Source organism: Astatotilapia calliptera, chromosome 9 (assembly GCF_900246225.1).
Source record: "Astatotilapia calliptera chromosome 9, fAstCal1.2, whole genome shotgun sequence".
Lineage (NCBI taxonomy): Eukaryota > Metazoa > Chordata > Actinopteri > Cichliformes > Cichlidae > Astatotilapia > Astatotilapia calliptera.
In genome coordinates, this window is record NC_039310.1 from 29,086,081 (window position 1) to 29,108,745 (window position 22,665).

The 22,665-nt window shown below is 41.4% G+C and overlaps 1 protein-coding gene across 1 annotated transcript; it reads left to right on the forward strand.

The window, feature by feature from the left end:
• Positions 1-160: 160 nt before the first annotated feature.
• On the forward strand, positions 161-21,726 carry LOC113029485 (zinc finger protein 678-like; the record flags this gene model as incomplete). The annotated part of the gene is made up of 3 exons (XM_026180373.1): positions 161-178; positions 4,919-5,515; positions 21,163-21,726. Coding segments are annotated over exons 1-3 (1,179 nt in total), but the record flags the coding sequence as incomplete, so codon positions are not given.
• Positions 21,727-22,665: the final 939 nt, after the last annotated feature.

The following is a 22,665-nucleotide window of genomic DNA, read 5'->3' on the forward strand; positions in this document are numbered from 1 at the left end:
AGATGAACATATGAGACACTTTGACTCTTCAGTGCAGTGTGGAGCCTAACAAAGATCTGTTTTGTGTCCCAGCTGATCAGCAGGAGGAGAAGAGTCTGACGGAGCAGCAGAGGAACATTTTCAGCCATCTGGACTCAGCTGAGTCACTACAGAGGAAACAATGAGCTCAACACAGGAGGTGAGGAAAATATCACAGTTTCACCAAATAATCAGTCACGTCTAAAACTCTCATCCTCCCAACCTGTTATATGACTGTGTTGTATATTATGTTGTTTTTTAGAGACCACAGCACATGTTAAAATCAGGAAGGTTTATTCATCAACATTATTAATAATCAAATAGACAAAACATTTTTTTCATCATCCCCAAAAATACACGTTCAAAGCACCACAACAGCAGCTCGATATCAGACAGAAGCTGTCAGCTGAGCTCTGTAGAGTGGGAAATTATTATGAAGCTCTATATTATAATTTGTAGATTCAAGCTGCTCTTCATATTTTTGGCCAGCAGATGTCACCAAAGAGGACTGTGTTGAAAAGCTTTGAGTAATGAACCTTTTTCAATACAAGCTTCAGTGTTTCAGAAAGCTTCATTTGGCCATCACTGATATAAATAATATTATAGAAATGATCAGAGGAGGCAAAAGTACATTTACTCTATACTTAAGTAGAAGTACAGATATTAGTGTTATAAATACTTCAGTAAAAGTATTCATTCACCATCTTTACTTAAGTAACAGTGAAAAAGTACAGGCTCTGAAATGTAATCAGAGTAAAAAAGTAAAAGTAGCTCCTTGAAGAACTTTTTAACCACATGTTTTTTATCCAAATTTAACTGAACCTTGTGCTTTGTTAATGTAATAATAAAATAAGATTAGTAAATGAAATAAGAACTATTTATTTCTAATAAAGGTTCTCTGTTTGAATCAGTTAATTAGAAAATGAAGGAAAATAAAACATATGTGTATTTTCTGTTGCCTACATTGTAGAGGGTGACTTTGCCTCTAAACAGGAACATGAGCAGGGAAGAGGTTAAAGTGGGATTGAGCAGGTGGGAACCCTAAAATCAGCTGTAGTGGCTCAGCGTGGGGAAAAGAATCACAGCTCACAATAATTTCTATTGAGAGCTCCAGTAGATTTTCTTAAAGTACAGGCTCTAGACTAACTTTTGCCATGGGCGTACCGGTACGCCTAACTTTAAAAAGTTAGGCGTACCGGCACAAAAGTTAGGCGCACACAAATTATATAATAATTGATATAATATAATGTGTTTTTCTGGATACACTGTGCTTTTTCAGCTTTCAAAGATTGATGACACCGTGTCAGAGCACTGGCTATGAATTTCAGAAGGATCAGGCCTTAACTTAACAGAAAAGTTATCAATACTTCTTTTCCTATTACAGCTACATCCACTTCTGTCGTGCCTAGGCTGCTCACTAGGGCTGGGTATCATCACTGATTTCTATAGTCCATTCGATTCCGGTTTTCAAAGTCCCGATTCGGTTCAACTTAGCCTCAGACAGTCAGAAATATTATAATTCTGATCATTTATCAGTACTGATACATGTGAGACTTCATCAGAATTGGGAACATCACAGCAGATGCCTTTGTGTCAAAGTAACTGAGAATAAAACACAGAAAAACATGAAGGAGATTTTTCTGGTCTGGCTTTTTATAGCAGATAACCTTAAAAACATTCTGCAATATTCTGCATATAAAGTTTAAATTACTTCAGTATTGAACAACAGAAAAATTAGGCTTTCTTGTCCGAGGTCATTTAAGTGGAAAAAAAGAAAAAGACAGCGCTGTAAACAACGGTAGACTGCTGGGTAATAAACGAATGAATAATACAGAAAACAGAGATTGGAGACGGGAAACTGTTCTTGAAGTACAGAGAGAGAGAGAGAGAGCTAGCTGTGCATGAAGTGTGATTTTAATAGTCGTGGATAGGGATGGGTATCGAAAACCGGTTCTTGTTGAGAACCGGTTCCCACTGTTTCAATTCCTTGGAATCGTTTGCCACTTTTATAAACGATTCCCTTATCGATTCCAGTCGCCCCGAATGACGTCATCACGTTGAGTAGCGTCTTTTACCCAGTAGGAAACACGGCGCCTGAGCGGCACAAACGCTCAAAAGTTTGGTTACACTTTATGAGAAAGGATGACAACAGGGCAACGTGCAATACTTGCAAAGTAGAGATTTCATCAAAGGGAGGAAACACTACGAATATGCAAAAGCATTTGCTCAAAAAACACGCGATTGCGTTCAACGAATGTCGTGTTTTTGATCCGCTCCGGACTAGCGAAGCTCAACCCAGCAGCAGCGGTAGCGTTTCCACGTCCTCTCCCGTTAATACTGCAGGTAACTAATCAATTAGCATTGCATATTATGTTAGCGCGATTTACCTTATTACAAAACCTGCTATTACTGTGCGTTGCATTTAGATAACCATTATGAGAGAGACAGAGTCTGGCTGGCTCAGATGCTGGCAGTTCTCGCTGCAGTCTACCGGTAGCGTCTCCTTTCAGGCCAGGATAGACGAATGTCACCCAGCAGTGTCTAAGTTTGTGGTCAAAGGCTTGCACCCATTTGCCACAGCAGATGCCCCCGCTTTCACTTTGGTAAGTGAATGTGTTTAATTGTAGGCAGGGACATTACTGGATATTCTTGTGTAATTGCTACAGAATAATTTATGTTAAACTTTGTTATTGCTACAGGAGAATATTTATTTTATTATTTTACATATACATTTTTTTTCCTGGGGACCCTGTGACACTCCATTGAAGAGCTGTAGGCTGTGGATCTCTTAAGATCTCACTGTTGGGTTTGTAAGGCCATGTTACTCCTAAATTTCTATCTTGTTCAAAGAGAACATATAAAACACAGTTCTAAGCTAATCGACTTTAGTGTTCTCCTTTTTAAAAAAAAAGAATCGATAAGGAATCGAATCGTTAAACAGAATCGAAAATGGAATCGGAATCGTTAAAATCTTATCAATACCCATCCCTAGAGGTGGAAGCAAAACAGCAAAATTCATGACGACATTGATCAAATGTGAAGCGCAGTTTGCTGCTTCTTTTGCTGCTGGCTCGGTGAATTTTGGTTGGAGAGAGACAAAACCTGCAGCTCAGAATCGGTGCAAAAGACGTAAACACGGAGCTCTGACAGCGTGTCCATCTACGGGTCGTCGGGTGAGAAAGCCGAGAAAGACGAAGGTGATTCTGATGCGTCGGGTCTGTGTTTACGTCTTTGTGTGGAATCCGTGTACCTGCTCTCATTTGCTGTTTGGTTGTTGTTGAAATGGTTTTGTGAGCTTTAATCTGAGAATCTGGTGTTTCTGGCAAAACACAGTTATATTTAAAAGTCGATTCAGGATTTAATGAATTGATATCGCTTTATTCAAGCTACTCACCTCCCACTTCCACCTGCACTTTCAACTGGACCACGGCCAATCAGAGAGGTCCCGCCCCTTACTATCTCTGATTGGTTTAGTCCACGATAGGGGCATAATGTGTCTGTTGTTGACCACAGGGAAGGTTGCAGAGATTTTTATTTTATTTTTGTTACCCGAACAGTTGGTCGCACAGGTGCAACCAAATATTTTTTTTTTTAGTCGCACCACTGAAAAATTTGGTCGCATTTGCGACCAAATTGGTCGCACTCTAGAGCCCTGTTAAAGTACAGGCTGCTGCTCTCTGTGGATGTACACAACTGAATTCAACCAGATGTCAGCAGATGTTTCATGAGCTGTCCTGGCTGATTTCCATCCTCTACACTGACAGTACACTGTCTTTATATTAGACACTATACTGTTGGTATGAAGGTGGAACTCAGTGAATGAATGTCAGCATCATGAGCTTCAGTTTAAATGAATCTCTGCTACACTTGATGTAATCTAACTGTGACATGAGCACCACAGTCACTGTGCACCAGTCACACACTGTTCTTTACTTTAAATCACAGTTCAGCAAACGAACCTGTTTATCCTGCACTAACCTGCAGAGGATCTTCATGCAGTCTTTAAATAACACAGTTAATCTGCCTCAGATTGTTTTGCAGCATCTTTCACTATCTGGAAAAACACAATGTCACATGTACAGACTCAATATCTGATTTCAACACATGAGGACTTACATGTAAACTTTAATCTCCAGTTGATCAAATCCCACTGAGCAGTCCTTCCCTTTAAATCTAACCTCTCTTCTTCCTCTCCTGTCCTGTGAGTCTTATCTTTCTCCATCTCTGAGTGAAGTTAGCTCTCTTTCTTTTCTCTCCCTGTGATGTGAAGCAGCTGGACCTTTAGCCAACAACACACTGTGAGACAAACTGCACACAAACAGTTTGTGTGTTTGCTGATGTTTGTTGATAGAAACGCTGCATTTGAAATTACCTGTTTGTTCAGGTGCTGTGCAAAAAAGAAAGAAGAACAACGTCTCACTTTAACTCCTGACTATGACTCACAGTTTTGCCTCTTTCATCTCTTTTTATGTTTCAAACCCTGGTGATTAGTACACGATCAGGATTGTCTTTCATGTGTTACTTTTCAGGCTCAAATCGGTTTGATGTTTGATGCCTGCAGTGATGAAATAACTCCCCTCAAATTCCTCAAACCAAAAGTAAAAAGTCTGTTTTGAAAATGTAATGAGTAGAAAGTCTTTTTTTTCCGTGGGGAGTAAAAGTAAGGAAAAAAAGGAAAAATATTTTAGAGTGTTTGAACAGTCATGAATTATTTTTAACACCAGGTTGGATGTAATGTGTTAGAACTACCAGCAGGTGGTGATAAGAGACCTTTAATGTGTTTGGTGCCACACTCCACCTTCAGGTTTAAAACTAGTGTTAATGGAGGGAGTTTGAAGGTTGAGTTTGTTCCACGACTGCATTTCACTCACTGCCTCTGTTTGTATCTCTGTCACTGCAGGACCAACATGGAGCGAGAAGTCAGCGCTCTCAGGAGGCCGACAAACCTCACAAAAGAAAGGGAGAGAAAACATACAGCTGTGACAAGTGTGGGAAGAAGTTTACTCTGAAGGAGTCACTAAAATATCATCAGGTCATCCACACTGGAGAGAGACCGTTCACCTGTGACTTGTGTGGAAAGTCTTTTTCCTGGAGGCTTTCCCTAAAAGCACACCAACTCATCCACAGTGGAGTTAAAGCGTACAGCTGTGATCAGTGTGGCAGAGCTTTTACTCACAGTAGCCACTTACAGAGTCATCTAGTTACCCACTCTGGAATTAAGGCATACAGCTGTGACATCTGTGGGAAAACTTTCAGCCGGATTGAGAGCAGAAATACACACCTACGCATTCACACCAGACATGATGTGTACTGCTGTGAACAGTGTGGCAAACAGTTTATAACCAACACGCAGTTACAACAACACATGTTTACCCACACTGAGGAGAGACCTTATCAATGTGACCTGTGTGAGAAGACTTTTAAAACTCCATATCACCTGAGACGACACCAACAGATCCACACCAGAAAGAGACTCTCCAAGTGCAGTTACTGTGAGGTATGTTTTTATATTATATTTTTATCTTGTCATTTTAGCCTGACTGTTTGGAAGAACTCTGCTCATTAACCCTTTAGAGCCGATCGGAGCGGGAACGCTCTGTTATGCGTAACTATTTTTAAATCCCGGTAGCACTGCAACCACGTAAGCTAGCGCAAAAAATTTTTTTGCATATGAAACCGGAGGAGTTGTACTTACATCTGATGCCATCAGCTTGTCCTAGGTCACGGTTTCCTTCCACATAAAGCTTTGCAAAAACTGCATAAAAAGCGCTTGCAGGAACAAAAACATAATATTCCAGAAACACGCTTTGCCGGTCCGATCAGCTGTTCAAAACACTTCCTACGTTGGAATAGACGTCAGCGCGAACTTTTGCATTTCCGCCATTACCTGGCCGAAACCGGAAGTGACATCATTTTCGCGGAAATGTAGTCTTTTTTGCGATCAGGGCCTCAGGGCCTATACTGCTCTTTTTAAAAGTTATCTTTGACTTTATGACTTTCTGTGTCGTTTCTGGGATGCTTAGGACTCATACTGCACTGCTGGAAATAGTTTATTTTGATGCATATGCTGCTTTTTTGCAAATTTGCAGTATAATATTTATTTTCGTTTTTCCTGCAGTGTATAAAAATTGGTGTATTTCAAAAATAAAACTATGAAGACACTCAAAATAAATTTCCTGTGGTGGGAAACTATTTTGTGCAACTTTTTTGTATTTACAGTTTTGAGGGATAAGCCTCTTAAATTTCTCTAACTACAAATATATGTTAAAAAATCAAAAACGATTTTCAATTTTTTTGTAGTTTATTGCACTTTTTTGCAATTTATGTAATTACTATGCACTTAATGAATACATATTATTAAAATCTGGGCTATAACGGTTGTATTGATGTATAGCAACTTGAAATGCTCCCAAAAATGGCTCCACAGCATGTAAAAATATAATATAAGCTCTGGCGGACTTGGTTCTATGGTAGGTCTTAAAGGGTTAAACTGTCTCAGCTAGAGGTGGGTTTTGATAATCGATTTACCGATTAAAATTGAGTCTGGCTTGGATAACGTGACATCAATTCATTAAAATCCTGAATTGAGTTTTTTAATATAATTTTATTTTTCCCAAAACGCCCGAATCTCAGGTGAAACCTCACAAAATTTTGACAACCACCAAACAGCTCAAACAGTAAACTAGAGGAGGTACACGGATTATGCACAAACCGCAGACCTGCCGATTAGAATCAGTGAGTTGTCGCCTTTCTCACCTGACAGCACGGACACAGTCGGGGCTGAAAGTTTGCAGCTCACTGATTCTGATGTTTCGTCAATTCTACTGCATGAAAAAGCAGCTCTGAGTGATTATTCAGATTTTCATTTCAGTTATGATTTTGTTTGTTTTTTATTTGCTCTTTATTTCAGGCGATGTTCAGGATAAAAATGTTGAAGGACTGACTTACACTGTCTTTGTGTCTTTGTTTAGAAGCAGAGCGACACAGATGGATCCAGTTCTCAACCCTGTCATCACTGTGGTGGTGGGAAAGACTTTCGTTGTGACCTTTGTGGAAAAACTTTCAGTCACCAATACACCCTAAAAACACATCAACGTAGACACACTGGAGAGGAACTGAAATACTGCAAAGAATGTGGGAGAAGCTTCCCCACATTAAGTGGATTAAAACAACATGAACGGATTCACAGTGGGACAAAAAAGCACGTCTGTGATCAGTGTGGGTCATCTTTCATTACTGCAGTCGACCTTAAAAGACACAAACGAGTCCACACAGGAGAGAAACCATACAAGTGCAGACACTGTGACAAAAGCTTCTCACAATCAGGTAATCAAAACAAGCATGAACGTACACACATGGAAGGAAACTACAGCTGTGACCAGTGTGACAAGAGCTTCAGGAATCTCAGTTCATACTCCGACCACAAACGATCCCACGTTACTAATAAACTGTTTCACTGTTACCAATGTGCCAAAACATTCACCTCATTGTCTGCTCTGTGCAAACATCAGCGTGATCACTCAGGGCTGAAATCACTCCCATCATAGTAAGATGCATGTCAGTGTCATCAGCTGTTTTATATTTGAGAAAAAAGGTTGAAAGATCTTTAAAATCTTTTATTTTTCCTTAAACTTGTTGTAGGTATTAAAACTTATGATTTTGTGTTTAAGATGTCGAAACAATTAATTTTGTGAATTCATTTTTTAAAGTTGTGGTTTCATTTGCTCAAAGTTCATCAATGTTTTCCTGATGCAAGGTGGGATGGATCCATGCTTTTATGCTGTTTAAGACAAATTCTGAAAGCTGAACGTTGCAGAGATTGAGACCCATTAGACCAGGCAGCATTTTTCAATCTTCTATTGTCCTGAGCTGTGGCCTCAGTTTCACTGGAAGTTTAACCCAAGTACGGTGTCCAGCTGTGGACTGGTCCATGGACCCGCCTGTCCTCCAGGAACACAGGTACACATCCTGGACAGGGAGGAACGCCGGTTTGAGACCAGAGTCAAGGAGACCATTTACGTCAAAAGGGAAAGACTCTGAATCAAGGAGGGGGCCTAAGGGGACTTTTATTTCCTTTGCAACATCCATTTAAACACAGACAAGTAACTGGACTAAGCACAGTAGGAAATGGTTTTCCCCTTCTCATCAGCAACACCTGGACAGAATTACCCTTGACCTTAAATAACCCTGTACCTACCTCTGCCATAACCAGTACATAAAATGAAATACAACCTTCTAGTAGTGTTAAAGACAGGGAAATAAGAAAAATGGCTCCTACACACCAGCTCCTAATTACATGAGGCAGAGGACATAGTAATTACTGAACTTAAAGGAGCCATGATGAATTCAGCTTTATTATGTGATAAGAACAAGTAGTCTGATGTCCTGTAATCATGATGACGCTAAAATTTGAGATACAATAAAAAAAATATACGTTTTTCTACTAGGTATTGGTTCAGTATCGTCGATACCACCCTGAATTTTACTTGGTATTGGATCAGAAAGGAAATCAGTGGTATTGCACATCACTGGTCATGATACATCAATACAATATGCATAAGACGGCAAATCATGTTTTATTTATACATCATTCTACCAGTAATCTAGTTCATCAGTTTGTAGCTTCACAAAACAAAATAAAAAGGAATTTTTGCAACAGGTTTTTCAATCAATTTTGTTAATTTTGTTTCCAGATAAGAGAGGCCAGACCTTTCTTATCCTCTGTGTTTAATCTGGACCTTGGGACAGCTAAGAGCATCTGATCCACAGACTTCAGTGATCTTACAGGAGTGAACAAATTTAAAAGATCAGAAAGGTTTGAGGGTCCTAACCCATGCAACGCCTTAAAAACACATAATAAAATCTTAAAATGAATTCAAAACCTAACTCGCAGCCAGTGTAAGGATGCCAGTACGGGAGATATGTAGTCTTGGTTGCATAAAATAAGATAACCTTTATTAGTCCCGAGCGTAGGAAATTTGTTTTGTTACAGCAGTAGACAGTGCAAAGTTGCATAGAAAATTTTAAGAAAAAACACTGGAATAATATATCCATGAGATACTGTACACAATAGAATAGAATGAAATAATACATGCAATTGAATAAAATAGAATACAAATACTATTTACAATTGAGTATAATACAACGATGCCAGAAAGAGTATTGCACATGTGTGGATGTGTGTGCTTAGTCAGTTGAAGTCTTTGTTGTGGAGTCTGACAGCAGTGGGGAGGAAAGACCTGCGAAATCTCTCCGTCCCACATCGTAGGTGCCGCAGCCACTGAAGGAGCTCCTCAGTGCCGTCAGAGTCTCCTGCATTGGGTGGGAGATGTTGTCCAACAGGGATGACAGCTTAGCCACCATTCTCCTGTCACTCACCACCTCCACTGGGTCCAGAGGGCATCCTAGAACAGAGCTGGCCCTTCTGATCAACCTGTTCAGTCTCTTCCTGTCCCCAGCAGAGATGCTGCTGCCCGAGCAGACCACACCGTAAAAGATGGCTGAGGCGACCACAGAGTCATAGAAGGTCTTCAGGAGTGGGCCCTTCACTAGGGCCCCGGAGAGCAGCCAGTTGGCTTTTCTACCTTTAAAACCCTCCTACCAGCCAAATGGCTTTTAGCTAGGCTTTAGCTTCAGCCAAGTGGAAGCTAGGCTAGTCATTCATATGTAAATTAGGTTGTTACCTGGGAATTCTGGAGGGAGGGGAGTGGGGGTGTGTGAATGAGGGGGTGGGGGAGCTGCTAAAAGCTGTGAACTTCCTTTTGTGTTCACTTTGATGCATTCTCAATCATCCAGGGAAATAAATCTCCAAAAGTCACCAACTTGGAGTGTTTCAGTTTGCCATCTTAGGGAGAAATCAACACACATGGGTGTATTTCCTTTGTTGCTGAGATTTATTGATAAAAACAGTACCAAAAACCAACCATTTGTACACATATTTACAAATAATAATAAAAAGTGAGTGAGTACATTTCAACATTTTCAGCAATCACTCACAATTCTGGCACTGCCATGGTATCTGTAGTCTGCATTTACCACATGTGTATCTGTAGCAGTGAACACATCGCACAGTGGCATGACTGTTCTTGCATTTGTGTTTGACCTGACACATGGCTCTTTTTCAATTCAATTCAATTTTATTTATATAGCGCCAAATCACAACAAAAGTCGCCTCAAGGCGCTTCATAGATACAGAGAAAAACCCAAAAATCATATGACCCCCTATGAGCAAGCACTTTGGCGACAGTGGGAAGGAAAAACTCCCTTTTAACAGGAAGAAACCTCCGGCAGAACCAGGCTCAGGGAGGGGCGGGGCCATCTGCTGCGACCGGTTGGGGTGAGAGAAGGAAGACAGGATAAAGACATGCTGTGGAAGAGAGACAGAGGTTAATAACAGATATGATTCAATGCAGAGAGGTCTGTTAATACATAATGAGTGAGAAAGGTGACTGGAAAGGAAACACTCAATGCATCATGGGAATCCCCCGGCAGCCTACATCTATTGCAGCATAACTAAGGGAGGATTCAGGGTCACCAGGTCCAGCCCTAACTATATGCTTTAGCAAAAAGGAAAGTTTTAAGCCTAATCTTAAAAGTAGAGATAGAGATAGTTTTTCCAGGGCTAGGTGTGGAGGGTTGTGTCCAAAGCAACTGTTCTTTTCTTGCCTTCTTCTCAGCTACATGAGAGTGAGCCAACTCTCTTGCAAGCTCCACCAGGAAGTCCACCCGTCTTTCCTTCGTCCCGGTGCATGCTTGATACAGCACATGTGCATTCAGTGCTGCCATGTCAATCATGTTATAAAACACGGCAACTGGCCAGCGCCGTGTTCCTCTGCGGACAGTGTACTCCCGAACCATCTGGTCCATCACATCCACGCCACACTTTGTTTTGTTGTAAAGGGTGACAGTGTTTGGCTTCCTTTTGGTAGTGTTATCAGTCTGAACCACGCTGTGCATGCTGCTAAGAATATAGACTGTCTTCTTCCATTTGGCCGCATACGCCGTCAGCGTGGCAGCAGAGGTTGAAAACACCTAAGAAATAAGATAAATTGTTATTTCCATAGCCCTTTTACACACAATGAAACACATAAACATAGAACCACAAAAGACCTGCAACATACCTGAGTGGTGAATTCATTGCGATCTGTCTGTCTAGTGGATTGAGGAATTTCCCTGCGAATCTTGTTGACTGTGCCGAGGATGGTGGTTTTCCGTCTAAGAGGTTTTTGCGCAAGTGAAAGCGATGTGAAGAAATTGTCCGTGGTAACATTTCTGCCCTTGTCTAGGAATGGTTCCATCAGCCTCATTACTACATTTTCAGAAAGTCTCTCCCCAGTGGGACGATTGGGGTCCTTGCCAAGATATGGGAAGACATTGCAAATGTACTTGGATTTTAGGTCGCAAGCCACCCAAAACTTGATCCCAAACTTGTCAGGTTTACTTGCAATATACTGCAGGAAACAGCACCGAGTCTTTGATGGGAAAAGCTGTTTATCAACGGTGATATGTAGACCAGGGTTGCAGCACGTGATGCTGTTGGTGACAAATGATCCCCACACACTGGAAATTGCAGCGAACTTATCAGTCTTTGCTCGATCACTGCGGGTGGACTTGTCATCAAAGCGTAGGTGTTGCATGATCTCCTCCTCCTCTGTATCAGAATAATGTCTGAAATATCTTACTTACTAACTACATCCACTTACTTGTTTGAAATGTATTAGGAAATAACATGAAATGAAACTAACCGGAAGACTGATCAGACAGCTCTGAGTCCGAATCCGGCTGAACTTCTAGGTCTTCTCCATCCGAGTCACAAGGGTCGACTTCCCTCAGGATCATTTCCAAGGCCTGCTGAGTGGTGAGTCTTCTCTGCATTTTCTTTCCTTGGAGAGGAGGTCCGTACACCACAGAATTCTTCAGGGCAATCCATTGTGGCATCAATCAGACCACTGGTATAATGTTGAAAATGTTGAAATGTACTCACTCACTTTTTATTATTATTTGTAAATATGTGTACAAATGGTTGGTTTTTGGTACTGTTTTTATCAATAAATCGCAGCAACAAAGGAAATACACCCATGTGTGTTGATTTCTCCCTAAGATGGCAAACTGAAACACTCCAAGTTGGTGACTTTTGGAGATTTATTTCCATGGATGATTGAGAATGCATCAAAGTGAACACAAAAGGAAGTTCACAGCTTTTAGCAGCTCCCCCACCCCCTCAATCACACACCCCCACTCCCCTCCCTCCAGAATTCCCAGGTAACAACCTAATATACATATGAATGACTAGCCAATTTAGCTTCCACTTGGCTGAAGCTAAAGCTTAGCTAAAAGCCTACCAGCCATTTGGCTGGAAGGCGGGTTTTAAAGGTAGAAAGGTACAAGCCTGGGACTCCTAGTGATGGGGTGATGCACTTTTGTACTGTACTCCTTGTCGTCCCCATCAGTGATGAGGCCGACTATTGCAGAGTCGTCAGAGAACTTCTGCAGGAAGCACTGGGTGGAGTTGTGGGAGAAGTCTGCAGTGTAGATGGTGAAGAGGAACAGAGCCAGAACGGTTCCCTGTGGGGCCCCCGTACTGCAGACGACCCTCTCCGACACACAGCCCTGAGTTCTCACATACTGTGGTCGGTCAGTGAGGTAGTCTAAAATCCAGGTGACTGACGATATCATTGACACGAGACAAAATACTTTACAACTTTATTAGTGCAAAAAACCCCATCAATGTATTTTCACATAAACAAGCAGCTGTTTTTATGTGCATTACAGTTATATAAAAATTAACAGTGCAAATGCAAATTCCTTGCTGACAGTTTAACCAAAAGGCATTTCCAGTGGAAAATGGCCAACATATCTTCAGCATAACCATGTAGAATATCCACAAAACTTAAAAGGAGGTTATACACACACAATACGGTAATATTATGTTGAAGCACAGTTTTTATCACCCCGCGAGGCTCCTGCCTACGATAGCCGTAATGCTCCAACAATCCATCAAGCGGTGCGGATTCGTAGCTTAGAAAAGTCATACTAAAACCTTTTCGAGCGCCGTGTACTACATAAAATCGTTTCCAGGTCAGTAAACACAACCAGAATTCATACATAAGACACACAGGATTATAAGTGGCACTGTTGATTTTCAGAAAAATCAAAGGATTGATTTTAAGTGTGCCGTATTTTCCAAAAAAACACGGTAATAACGACGGCCCGCTAGCATGTGCTACCAAAAATAGTGCTTTGTTGTGTATCTGACGGAACAAAGCCACACCACTGAAGTTGCAGCCTTTTTGCAAACCAGTTTTTGCTGCTAGGCAAACTGAAGTGATGAGCTCACCAGGCGCCGAAGCTGAGCCAGGACCAGCCGCTCCAGGGTCTTCATCAAGTGGGATGTCAGAGCCACCGGCCCATAGCTGTTGAGGTCTTTGGCACTGGTACAACACAGGAGGTTTTCCAGAGCTGCCTCAGGCTCTGGTTGAGAAGGTGCTCCATCACCCCACACAGTTAGTCTGCGCAGGACATGACAACCCTTGAGCTGATGCCATCTAGACCTGCAGCTTTCCTGGCTTTAATCCTCCTCACTTCCCTCCTAAACTGGGTGGTTGAGAGAGGCAGGCTGGAGCCTTGTGTTGAGTGTGTATTGGATGCTGTTGTTGGGGGTGGGGAGGAGTGACCAGGGTGAGTAGAGGAGGTGTTAAGTATCTGAGGTGTCAGAGGTGGAACAGCAGCAGTGGGTGTGGGTGAGTCTGCAGCCAATGTTGGAGACTGCCTCATGGATGAATCAAACCTGTTGAAGAAATGATGCAGTTCATTTGCCCACCTCACATCCCTGCCAGGCAGAGAGTTCTGACGTTTGTGCCCTTAGATGGTTCTGAGGCCTCTCCAGACTTTGCCAACATTGTTTTGTTGTAATGCATGTCCCCAGGCTGTCGATGTCCTCTCCGTGGTTTCACAGACCACCTCCCACACAGTAGACTCAAAACAGTCATTAAGAGCCTCCTCGCTTTCCTCTGACCATCTCTGCACTGTGCGGGTGGCTGGTGGCTCCCTGTGCACTAAGGGCTTATACACAGGGACAAGGTGCACCAGGTTGTGATCAGATCTACCCAGGGAAGGGAGAAGTGACTGAAGCTCTTCATTGGCCAGTTTACAGTGTAGCCACTCAGAAAGTAGAGCAGATGTACTAACAGAGGTTCAGCAAACATTTAACGAAATACACATGATGGGACTTATAGTTGGCTTTTTATGGATCCAGCTCACTATGGAGTCAGAGGAAATGAAACGACAGAGTTGTGAAGAAAGCCACAAAACATGGGTTAACTGAACTGGCTATTAACTTCTGTCAGACAGAGATAATGAGTATAATAAGATAAGAAATAAAGGAAACATGGTAAAAAAAAAGTGGGAGGAAGAAAGGAGGGGACGATGGTTGTATAAAAATTTAAGGAGGGTAGGAGAAATGAGAAGCACAGGAAGGAGTAGGAGAGAGGAGGTGGTCATATCTGGAATAAGATTTGGACATATTGGTTTGATCACTACTATTGGTGACTGTCAAACCTTTGAGTCGCCGAGAAGCTGAATAGGGGGATAATGTTGACGCGCCCGCTGTTCAAAACGTAAGTTTACTGCAAAAGGGTTCAAGAAGTGAAAGTTGTCAGGCCTTATTCCAGTTTTTAAAACAGAGTATACATTGAGGGAGGATTCTGATGTCGACGTTTCACTCCACACCAGTTGGTGGCGGAAATGCACCATTTTGGTGTTTGACAACCGCCAATAACCAATACAAAGAAGAAGAAGTCTGTTCCGGGATCACATGCTGGACACAGTTTACGCAGACGGAGTTACCGTTTCATCCCAAGCGAGTAAAATCCTGATTTTGGATGATAAAACAAACTAAACCAACGTTTGGATCGATATCTGCATCGATCTGCCCACCCTTGTCTCCTGGATCGTAGTTGAGATCAGCGTGAACCACGTGGGTCTCTGCTCCCTGATCTGTTTCCTGTGTTTGGAAAGAGTTGCAGCTTCATCGCGGAGTTTCTCTCGGTTTGTGGGCTCATCTAAAGGTAAGCACCGAGCTAACTTTACTGTGAGTTCAGTTCATGTTGAGTTTAGCTCCTGAATGAGGTCTTCTGCTGCTCTCCTCGGTGTCTGTTCACAGTTTGTTGTGAACACGTTGAGAGAAGAGTGAGAGAGTGTTTGGAGAAAAACACCAGCTAACCATTAGCTCAGCATGCTGGGAGAAGTTGGAGCAGAAAAGTCTTTTCATTGTCCCTGCAGCTGTTTTTCTGCCTGCACCAAACCTCTACAGCCTCATTTCTATTTGAAGTGATAACAGGAAATGGATGAGAGCGATCTGCTGCAGTATCAGGGTCACAATAAACTTTATTGTCCAGCTGCTGTGGATGAACACATGAGAGGAAGTGAACTCCTACAAAGTCTCATTTTAATGAGTGTGGCTGCTGTAAAGTGATGCACAGGAAGATGTTAACAAAAACTAATGAAACAGAGATGAAAGTAAACAGTGTTCATATTTGAAAGCACAGAGAATAAAATATATTGTGGTGGTTAATGTGCAGCTCCTGGTGATTTGGTAGAAGAATAGGACTTTCTGGCCCTGTCATAGTAAAGGGCTGCTTAGAATATTAGAGCCAATGTCACAAAGTTCCTCCTGAAGTATAAGTGAGTGAGAGAGTTTCCTCACTTTGCAGCACAACACGTCTCACAAGATTTCTACAAGCAATCAGAGTGAAATTTGTACTTTGTGTTGTCAGATGAACATATGAGACACTTTGACTCTTCAGTGCAGTGTGGAGCCTAACAAAGATCTGTTTTGTGTCCCAGCTGATCAGCAGGAGGAGAAGAGTCTGACGGAGCAGCAGAGGAACATTTTCAGCCATCTGGACTCAGCTGAGTCACTACAGAGGAAACAATGAGCTCAACACAGAAGGTGAGGAATCTATGGCCCTTTCTCAAATCTCAAGTATGATTTGTACAATTGGAACACCAGTGTACTTGATGCGATTTTTACTGAGTTTTTACCATTATAGCAGTTACATAATAGGTCCCCTATTACATAATACATAATAATAGGTCCCCTATTATGTAACTGTGCTATAATATGTTATGAGGCTTAACTTTAATCTCAGCCAAACTGATTTACTCAGGAACAATAAAACAATGAAATAAATCTAGACACTTATATATTATGTTTAACCTGCGGGGGTCTGAAAATGGTTTGTGGGAGTCCGCTGTTCTTGCCGGGCTCAAATGATCCTCGTCTGCTATCGAGCTGGTGGGTAACATGTGATGTCTTCTCGCCTAAAGAACACATATAAGTTTATTAGTAAAAGTTGAAGTACTGATTTAACTTCTTTACTCAAGATAAAGTGAAAAAGTACAGGCTCTGAAATGTAATCAGAGTAAGAAAGTAAAAGTAGCTCCTTGAAGAACATTTTTACCACCTGTTTTTCTCCAAAGCTAACTGAACCATGTGCTACATTAATGTAATAATAAAATAAGATTAGTAGATGAAATAAGAACTATTTCTTTCTAATAAAGGTTCTCTGTTTGAATCAGTTAAGTGGAAAATAAAGGAAAATAAAACATATGTGTATTTTCTGTTGCCTACACTGTAGAGGGTGACTTTGCCTCTAAACAGGAACATGAGCAGGGAAGAGGTTAAAGTGGGATTGAGCAGGTGGGAACCCTAAAATCAGCTGTAGTGGCTCAGCGTGGGGGAAAGAATCACAGCCCCTCCCATGATTTTAATGAACAGCACACAGAAACACTACATATGAGTGGGTGGCGAGAGGTATGGGGTCTTCACACCCCTGTTCTCTGTTCACCATGAGGGGCCAGGAGGAGTCGCCCATCTAGTCGGGGTCTGGGATGCTGGGCCTCTCTGCTGCTGCAGGACTGGGGACGGTCTGCTTGTCTCCACCCCAGAGCACAGGGCAGCATCTCCTGGGTCTGGGAGCAGATTGCCCCTCCGTGGGTGATGGCACCTGGACCTGGGGATACAGAGTGGGGGAGTGTTAGTGTGTGCACAGTGTATATTTGTGTTTGTCTCCACGTTGGGCGAGTGCTGAGTATTTTTATGGGTGTGCATGAAGGTGGGGATGCATGATTGTGCCTGTTTGTCTATGCTTATATGTCAAGTCTGGTCTTAACTCCACCTCTCTGGGAACATCTCAGACCCCCCCCAGGTGTGGCGGTTTAGGCGCTCAGCTGTGTACTGGCTCACTCCTGGTGGCTGCTTGGTGGTGCCTGGCACCTGTGGCTCAGTCGAGCCCCTTCCAAACATTTTCTTTGGCCTTCAGACAATAAATCTTATTGTTACGGTGCCAAACTGGACAGGGGCAAAAAACCCTCAGGAAATCACATGATAGGGTGGAGTTAAGTTTCATAATAGATTCACCTGAAACCTTGGCTGACTGTGACCCACACCTGTTTTTACACCATGGCTGGTGTGATCAGGTAGAGGATCAATAGGGGTCCATGACCCTTTTTGGGGGAAACTCCCATTAAGTTTAAAATCTGGGACTCTCCACCATTTGACCCTAGCACTGAAGAAGATTCTGGGATGAGAGATGAAACGTCTTCAAGCAAGCTTGAACATGCTTGCCTTCCAAGCTCCTTAGAGTACGATGACCTGAATGACTAAGAACCTGTTAACTATTACAATGGATCTGTTGTCATTGAACAAACTAATATCAGGAACGGGAAATATTAAAAAAAAGCATAGACCTGTAAACATTTTTTACTATTATGAGTGTTTTAGCATGTTAGCATTAATATTTGTGTATAAGTAGGAGGGATGGGCATGATTTTACTGTTTGAACAGTCATCCAACCTGGTCTTAATTATTTTTAACACCAGGTTGGATGTAATGTGTTAGAACTACCAGCAGGTGGGGATAAGATGCCTTTAAGGTGTTTGGTGCCACAGGTTTAAAACTAGTGTTAATGGAGGGAGTTTGAAGGTTGAGTTTGTTCCACGACTGCATTTCACTCACTGCCTCTGTTTGTATCTCTGTCACTGCAGGACCAACATGGAGCGAGAAGTCAGCGCTCTCAGGAGGCCGACAAACCTCACAGAAGAAAGGGAGAGAAAACATACACCTGTGATGAGTGTGGGAAGGATTTTACTGAGAAGTCTACACTAAAACGTCATCAGGTCATCCACACTGGAGAGAAACCGTTCAGCTGTGAGTTGTGTGGAAAGTCTTTCCTGGAAGCGTTCCCTGAAAAATCACCAACTCATCCACAGTGGAGTTAAAGCGTACAGCTGTGATCAGTGTGGCAGAGCTTTTTCTCGCAAGAGCAGCTTACAGCGGCATCTAGTTAGTCACTCTGGAATTAAGGCATACAGCTGTGAGATTTGTGGAAAAACCTTCAGCCGGCCGTTCAGCCGAACCATACACCTACGCATTCACACCAGACATGATGTGTACTGGTGTGATCAGTGTGGCAAACAGTTTATAACAGACACACAATTACATGGCCACATGTTTACCCACACTGAGGAGAGACCTCATAAATGTGACCTGTGTGCGAAGACTTTTAAAACTATACATTACCTGAGACGACACCAACAGATCCACACCAGAAAGAGACTCTCCAAGTGCAGTTACTGTGAGGTATGTATTCATATTGTTGTCTTGTCATTTTAGCCTGACTGTTTGGAACAACTCTGCTCATTAAACTGTGTTAGCATGTTAGCAATTCTACTGCATGGAAAAGCAGCTCTGAGTGATTATTCAGATTTTCATTTCAGTTATGATTTTTGTTTACACGATCATGAAAAACTAAAAGTGCTGAAAATAGATATGATGGCGTTATTTAATGTTCAGGTAGTTTCGTGGCTTATCGTGGCATTAGGGCGGGACAATATGGCCCAAAAATATTTTTCACGATATATATATATATATATATATATATATATATATATATAGCCCTGCGACAGACTGGCGACCTGTCCAGGGTGTACCCCGCCTCTCGCCCTATGACAGCTGGGATAGGCTCCAGCGCCCCCCGTGACCCTGAAAAGGATAAGCGGAAGCGAATGGATGGATGGATATATATATATATATATATATATATATATATATATATATATATATATATATATATATATATATATATTTGAAAATTTGCAATAGCAACTAGAGATGGCACGATACCACTTTTTTATGTCCGATACCGATATCATAAATTTGGATATCTGCCGATACCGATATGAATCCGATATAGTGTTTTTTAATCAACAAAACTGTTTTTTAAATATCTTGCTGCATTTTGTATAAGTTCATACTCAAGTTTAAAACAACAACTACACTAAAGCTATTCTGTTATACCTGTATGCAAAAAAAAAAAATTTCATAGTTCAGCAATACTGATCAATCTAATAAACTTAAACCTACACCATCCTCACTATTCTGGTATTTGAAAGAGTACTTAGCATAAATATTAAGCAACCTAACTAATAGGGTTCCAACTCCCAGCAACAACAAAAATAAATAAATAAAAAATAGGGAACCACCCCTCACACTCCACCTCATGATGCTTAATCGACGTAATCAACCTTAATTTGATGCAGTGTGAAAAAAATGCACAGAAATCAATTATTTTTCAAGAAATATTAAATAGATTCAACATCTTTCTTCAACAAAATTGCAGACTGCACAGATGGTACCTTCCCAAAGGAAAAAGTACTATAGCTTACTAGGGTATATATATTAGACTTAATAGTCACTATATACAGTAATTGACTTCTATTCATTTTACATCAAATTAAAACTTTGGGTGTCAGATAATTATTTATTAAAAGCTAGACATTTTAAATGAGAATAAGAAAGAAAAGTATGTCTTTGTGCCCCCTTTTCCCTGTTCATGCCCTATCGGCCCCCCTGGCTAAACTTTGCTAGATCCGCCCCTGCACAGTTACCAGCGTCAGCTACGTAGAAAAAGATCCTGGTGTAGAAAGTAATATTAAATACATTCTAACAACAGCTGATCAAGCTTAAACGTGCTGCTGTTGTTCAGCCGCTGGTTTCCTCTTTCTGGTGCAAAGTGGGCCAAAAGCAAACTAGAGACACGGACTCGTGACAGAAAAGCCGATCAGCTGATCGTTAAGCAGTTTCATGATTGAAGTAGCAGCAAGAAGAGGCAGTCGCTTGTTAAGCTTAACGCAGGAATGCTTTACAAACATTCAGAGATGGACTTACACACTTGCTTTACTTCTCTCGGGATAACTTTGTCGGAGATGAAATGCCGGGTTGCTAGCGAAGCTCCAAATGCTATCCAGACCACCGACAGGTCCCGCATGCCACAGCCGCTCTATCACGTGATGCATACTGCTCCGACGTGCTAACGTTCTGAGGTGAGTTACGGCGTGTTGCAAGTTTTGTGAGGTGCTTTCGTGATATTTAATGGATCGGATTACATTTTTTATTTTTCTCCGATATCCGATCCAGTAATTTAGGTCAGTATTGGACCGATACCGATACGTAATATCGGATCGGTCCATCTCTAATAGCAACATAACTGATGATATAATTGACGTGAGACAAAATACTTTACAACTCCACAACATTATTAGTGAAAAAAAAGACATGAATTTATTTTGTATATAAAAATTTAACAGTGCAAATGCAAATTCCTTGCTAACATTTTAACCAAATGGCATTTCTAGTGGAAATTGGCTGACATATCCTCAGCATAACCATGTATAATATCCACAAAACTTTGTATCATAAAACTGAAGTGTCCCGTATTCTCTGGACCATAAGGTGCATTAAGCAAAACAAAACGGTCAGATAAGTCAAGCTTTACTCAACTCATTCTTCTTGCTTCCTCCACTTCCGTACCATTGATTCATTAATGTTGAATTCTCTTGCAGCTGCTCTATTCCCATGTTCTAATGCGTGGCTGACAGCCTTGACTTTGAAATCAGTTTCATAAGCATGTCTCTTAACAGGTGCCATTTTGGGGTCCTTATACACACAACATATGGCAATATTATGTTAAAGCACTGTACGTATCACTCTGCAAGGCTCCTGACTACAGTAGCCCGTAGTGCTCCAACAATCCATCAAGGATGCGGCTTCGTACTGACTTACACTGTCTTTGTGTCTTTGTTTAGAAGCAGAGCGACACAGGTGGATCCAGTTCTCAACCCTGTCATCACTGTGGTGGTGGGAAAGACTTCCTCTGTGACCTTTGTGGGAGAACTTTCATTCTTCAGCGAAGCCTAATACTACATCAACGTAGACACACTGGAGAAAAACTGAACTACTGCAAAGAATGTGGGAGAGGCTTCCCCAAACCAAGTGACTTAAAACAACATGAACTGATTCACAGTGGGGTTAAAAATCACCTCTGTGATCAGTGTGGGTCATCCTTCATTAGTGCCAGTAGCCTTAAAATACACAAACGTGTCCACACAGGAGAGAAACCATACAAGTGCAGACACTGTGACAGAAGCTTCTCATGTTCATCTGCTTGTAACTATCATGAACGTACACACATGGAAGGAAACTACAGCTGTGACCAGTGTGACAAGAGCTTCAGGAATCTCAGTTCATACTCCAAACACAAACGATCCCACGTTACTAATAAACTGTTTCACTGTTACCAATGTGCCAAAACATTCACTTCATTATCTGCTCTGTGCAAACATCAACGTGATCACTCAGGGCTGAAATCACTCCCATCACTGGATCACAATGAATCTGCAGAGACAGAAAGATCCTCTGGTTTCAGGGTCAGACTCAAAACCCTTGAGATCAGGCTCCACAGAGTTCAGATGGAATCTCCTGTAAAGATCTAATCAGGTAACTTTGAATGAAAATGTTCTGCTACTTAAATTTTAAGCTTTCTACACTGTTCTGCGTCAGTGTTCGTGGCGAATGGTTAGCTTTGTTCCAGCAGTTGGATGAACAAAACTGTTGTCATGTTATCAAGTTTTTATTGCATGTGTTTTAAAACATGTTCTGCAGATGTTTTCTTGTTCAGGCTGTGCTCTGAAATTCTGGAACGGTAAAATAAAAAATTAAAATAAACTGTTTGAGCCGTGATTTCACTTCCTGTATTTCAGAGTGAAGACTGAATTGACAAATGGAAACATGTTTACAGTCAGATGAACTGTTTTCACTAGCACAGATGGAGGTTTATTAGAGGAGACTTGGCTGTTCTCTACTCGCACTGAACAGGGTTCCTGCAGCTTATTAAAAATCTGACCTGAAATAAGATCTTTAAAATCATCACTTTTTTATTTAGTTTTAGACTATAGAACAAAGAAAAAAGGTAATGCTCATACACACCCAGCACACTGAGCAAACAAAATTTCAGTAACTTAATCTCTGATTTAACAGCTATACACTGTTGCAGTCAAATTGTTAAATGTTGCCATTATTGTACTTAAACTTGTAAGTCTTGGTTCAAACTAGAGATGGCACGATACCACTTTTTTATGTCCGATACCGATATCATAAATTTGGATATCTGCCGATACCGATATGAATCCGATATAGTGTTTTTTAATCAACAAAACTGTTTTTTTTTTAATATCTTGCTGCATTTTGTATAAGTTCATACTCAAGTTTAAAACAACAACTACACTAAAGCTATTCTGTTATACCTGTAT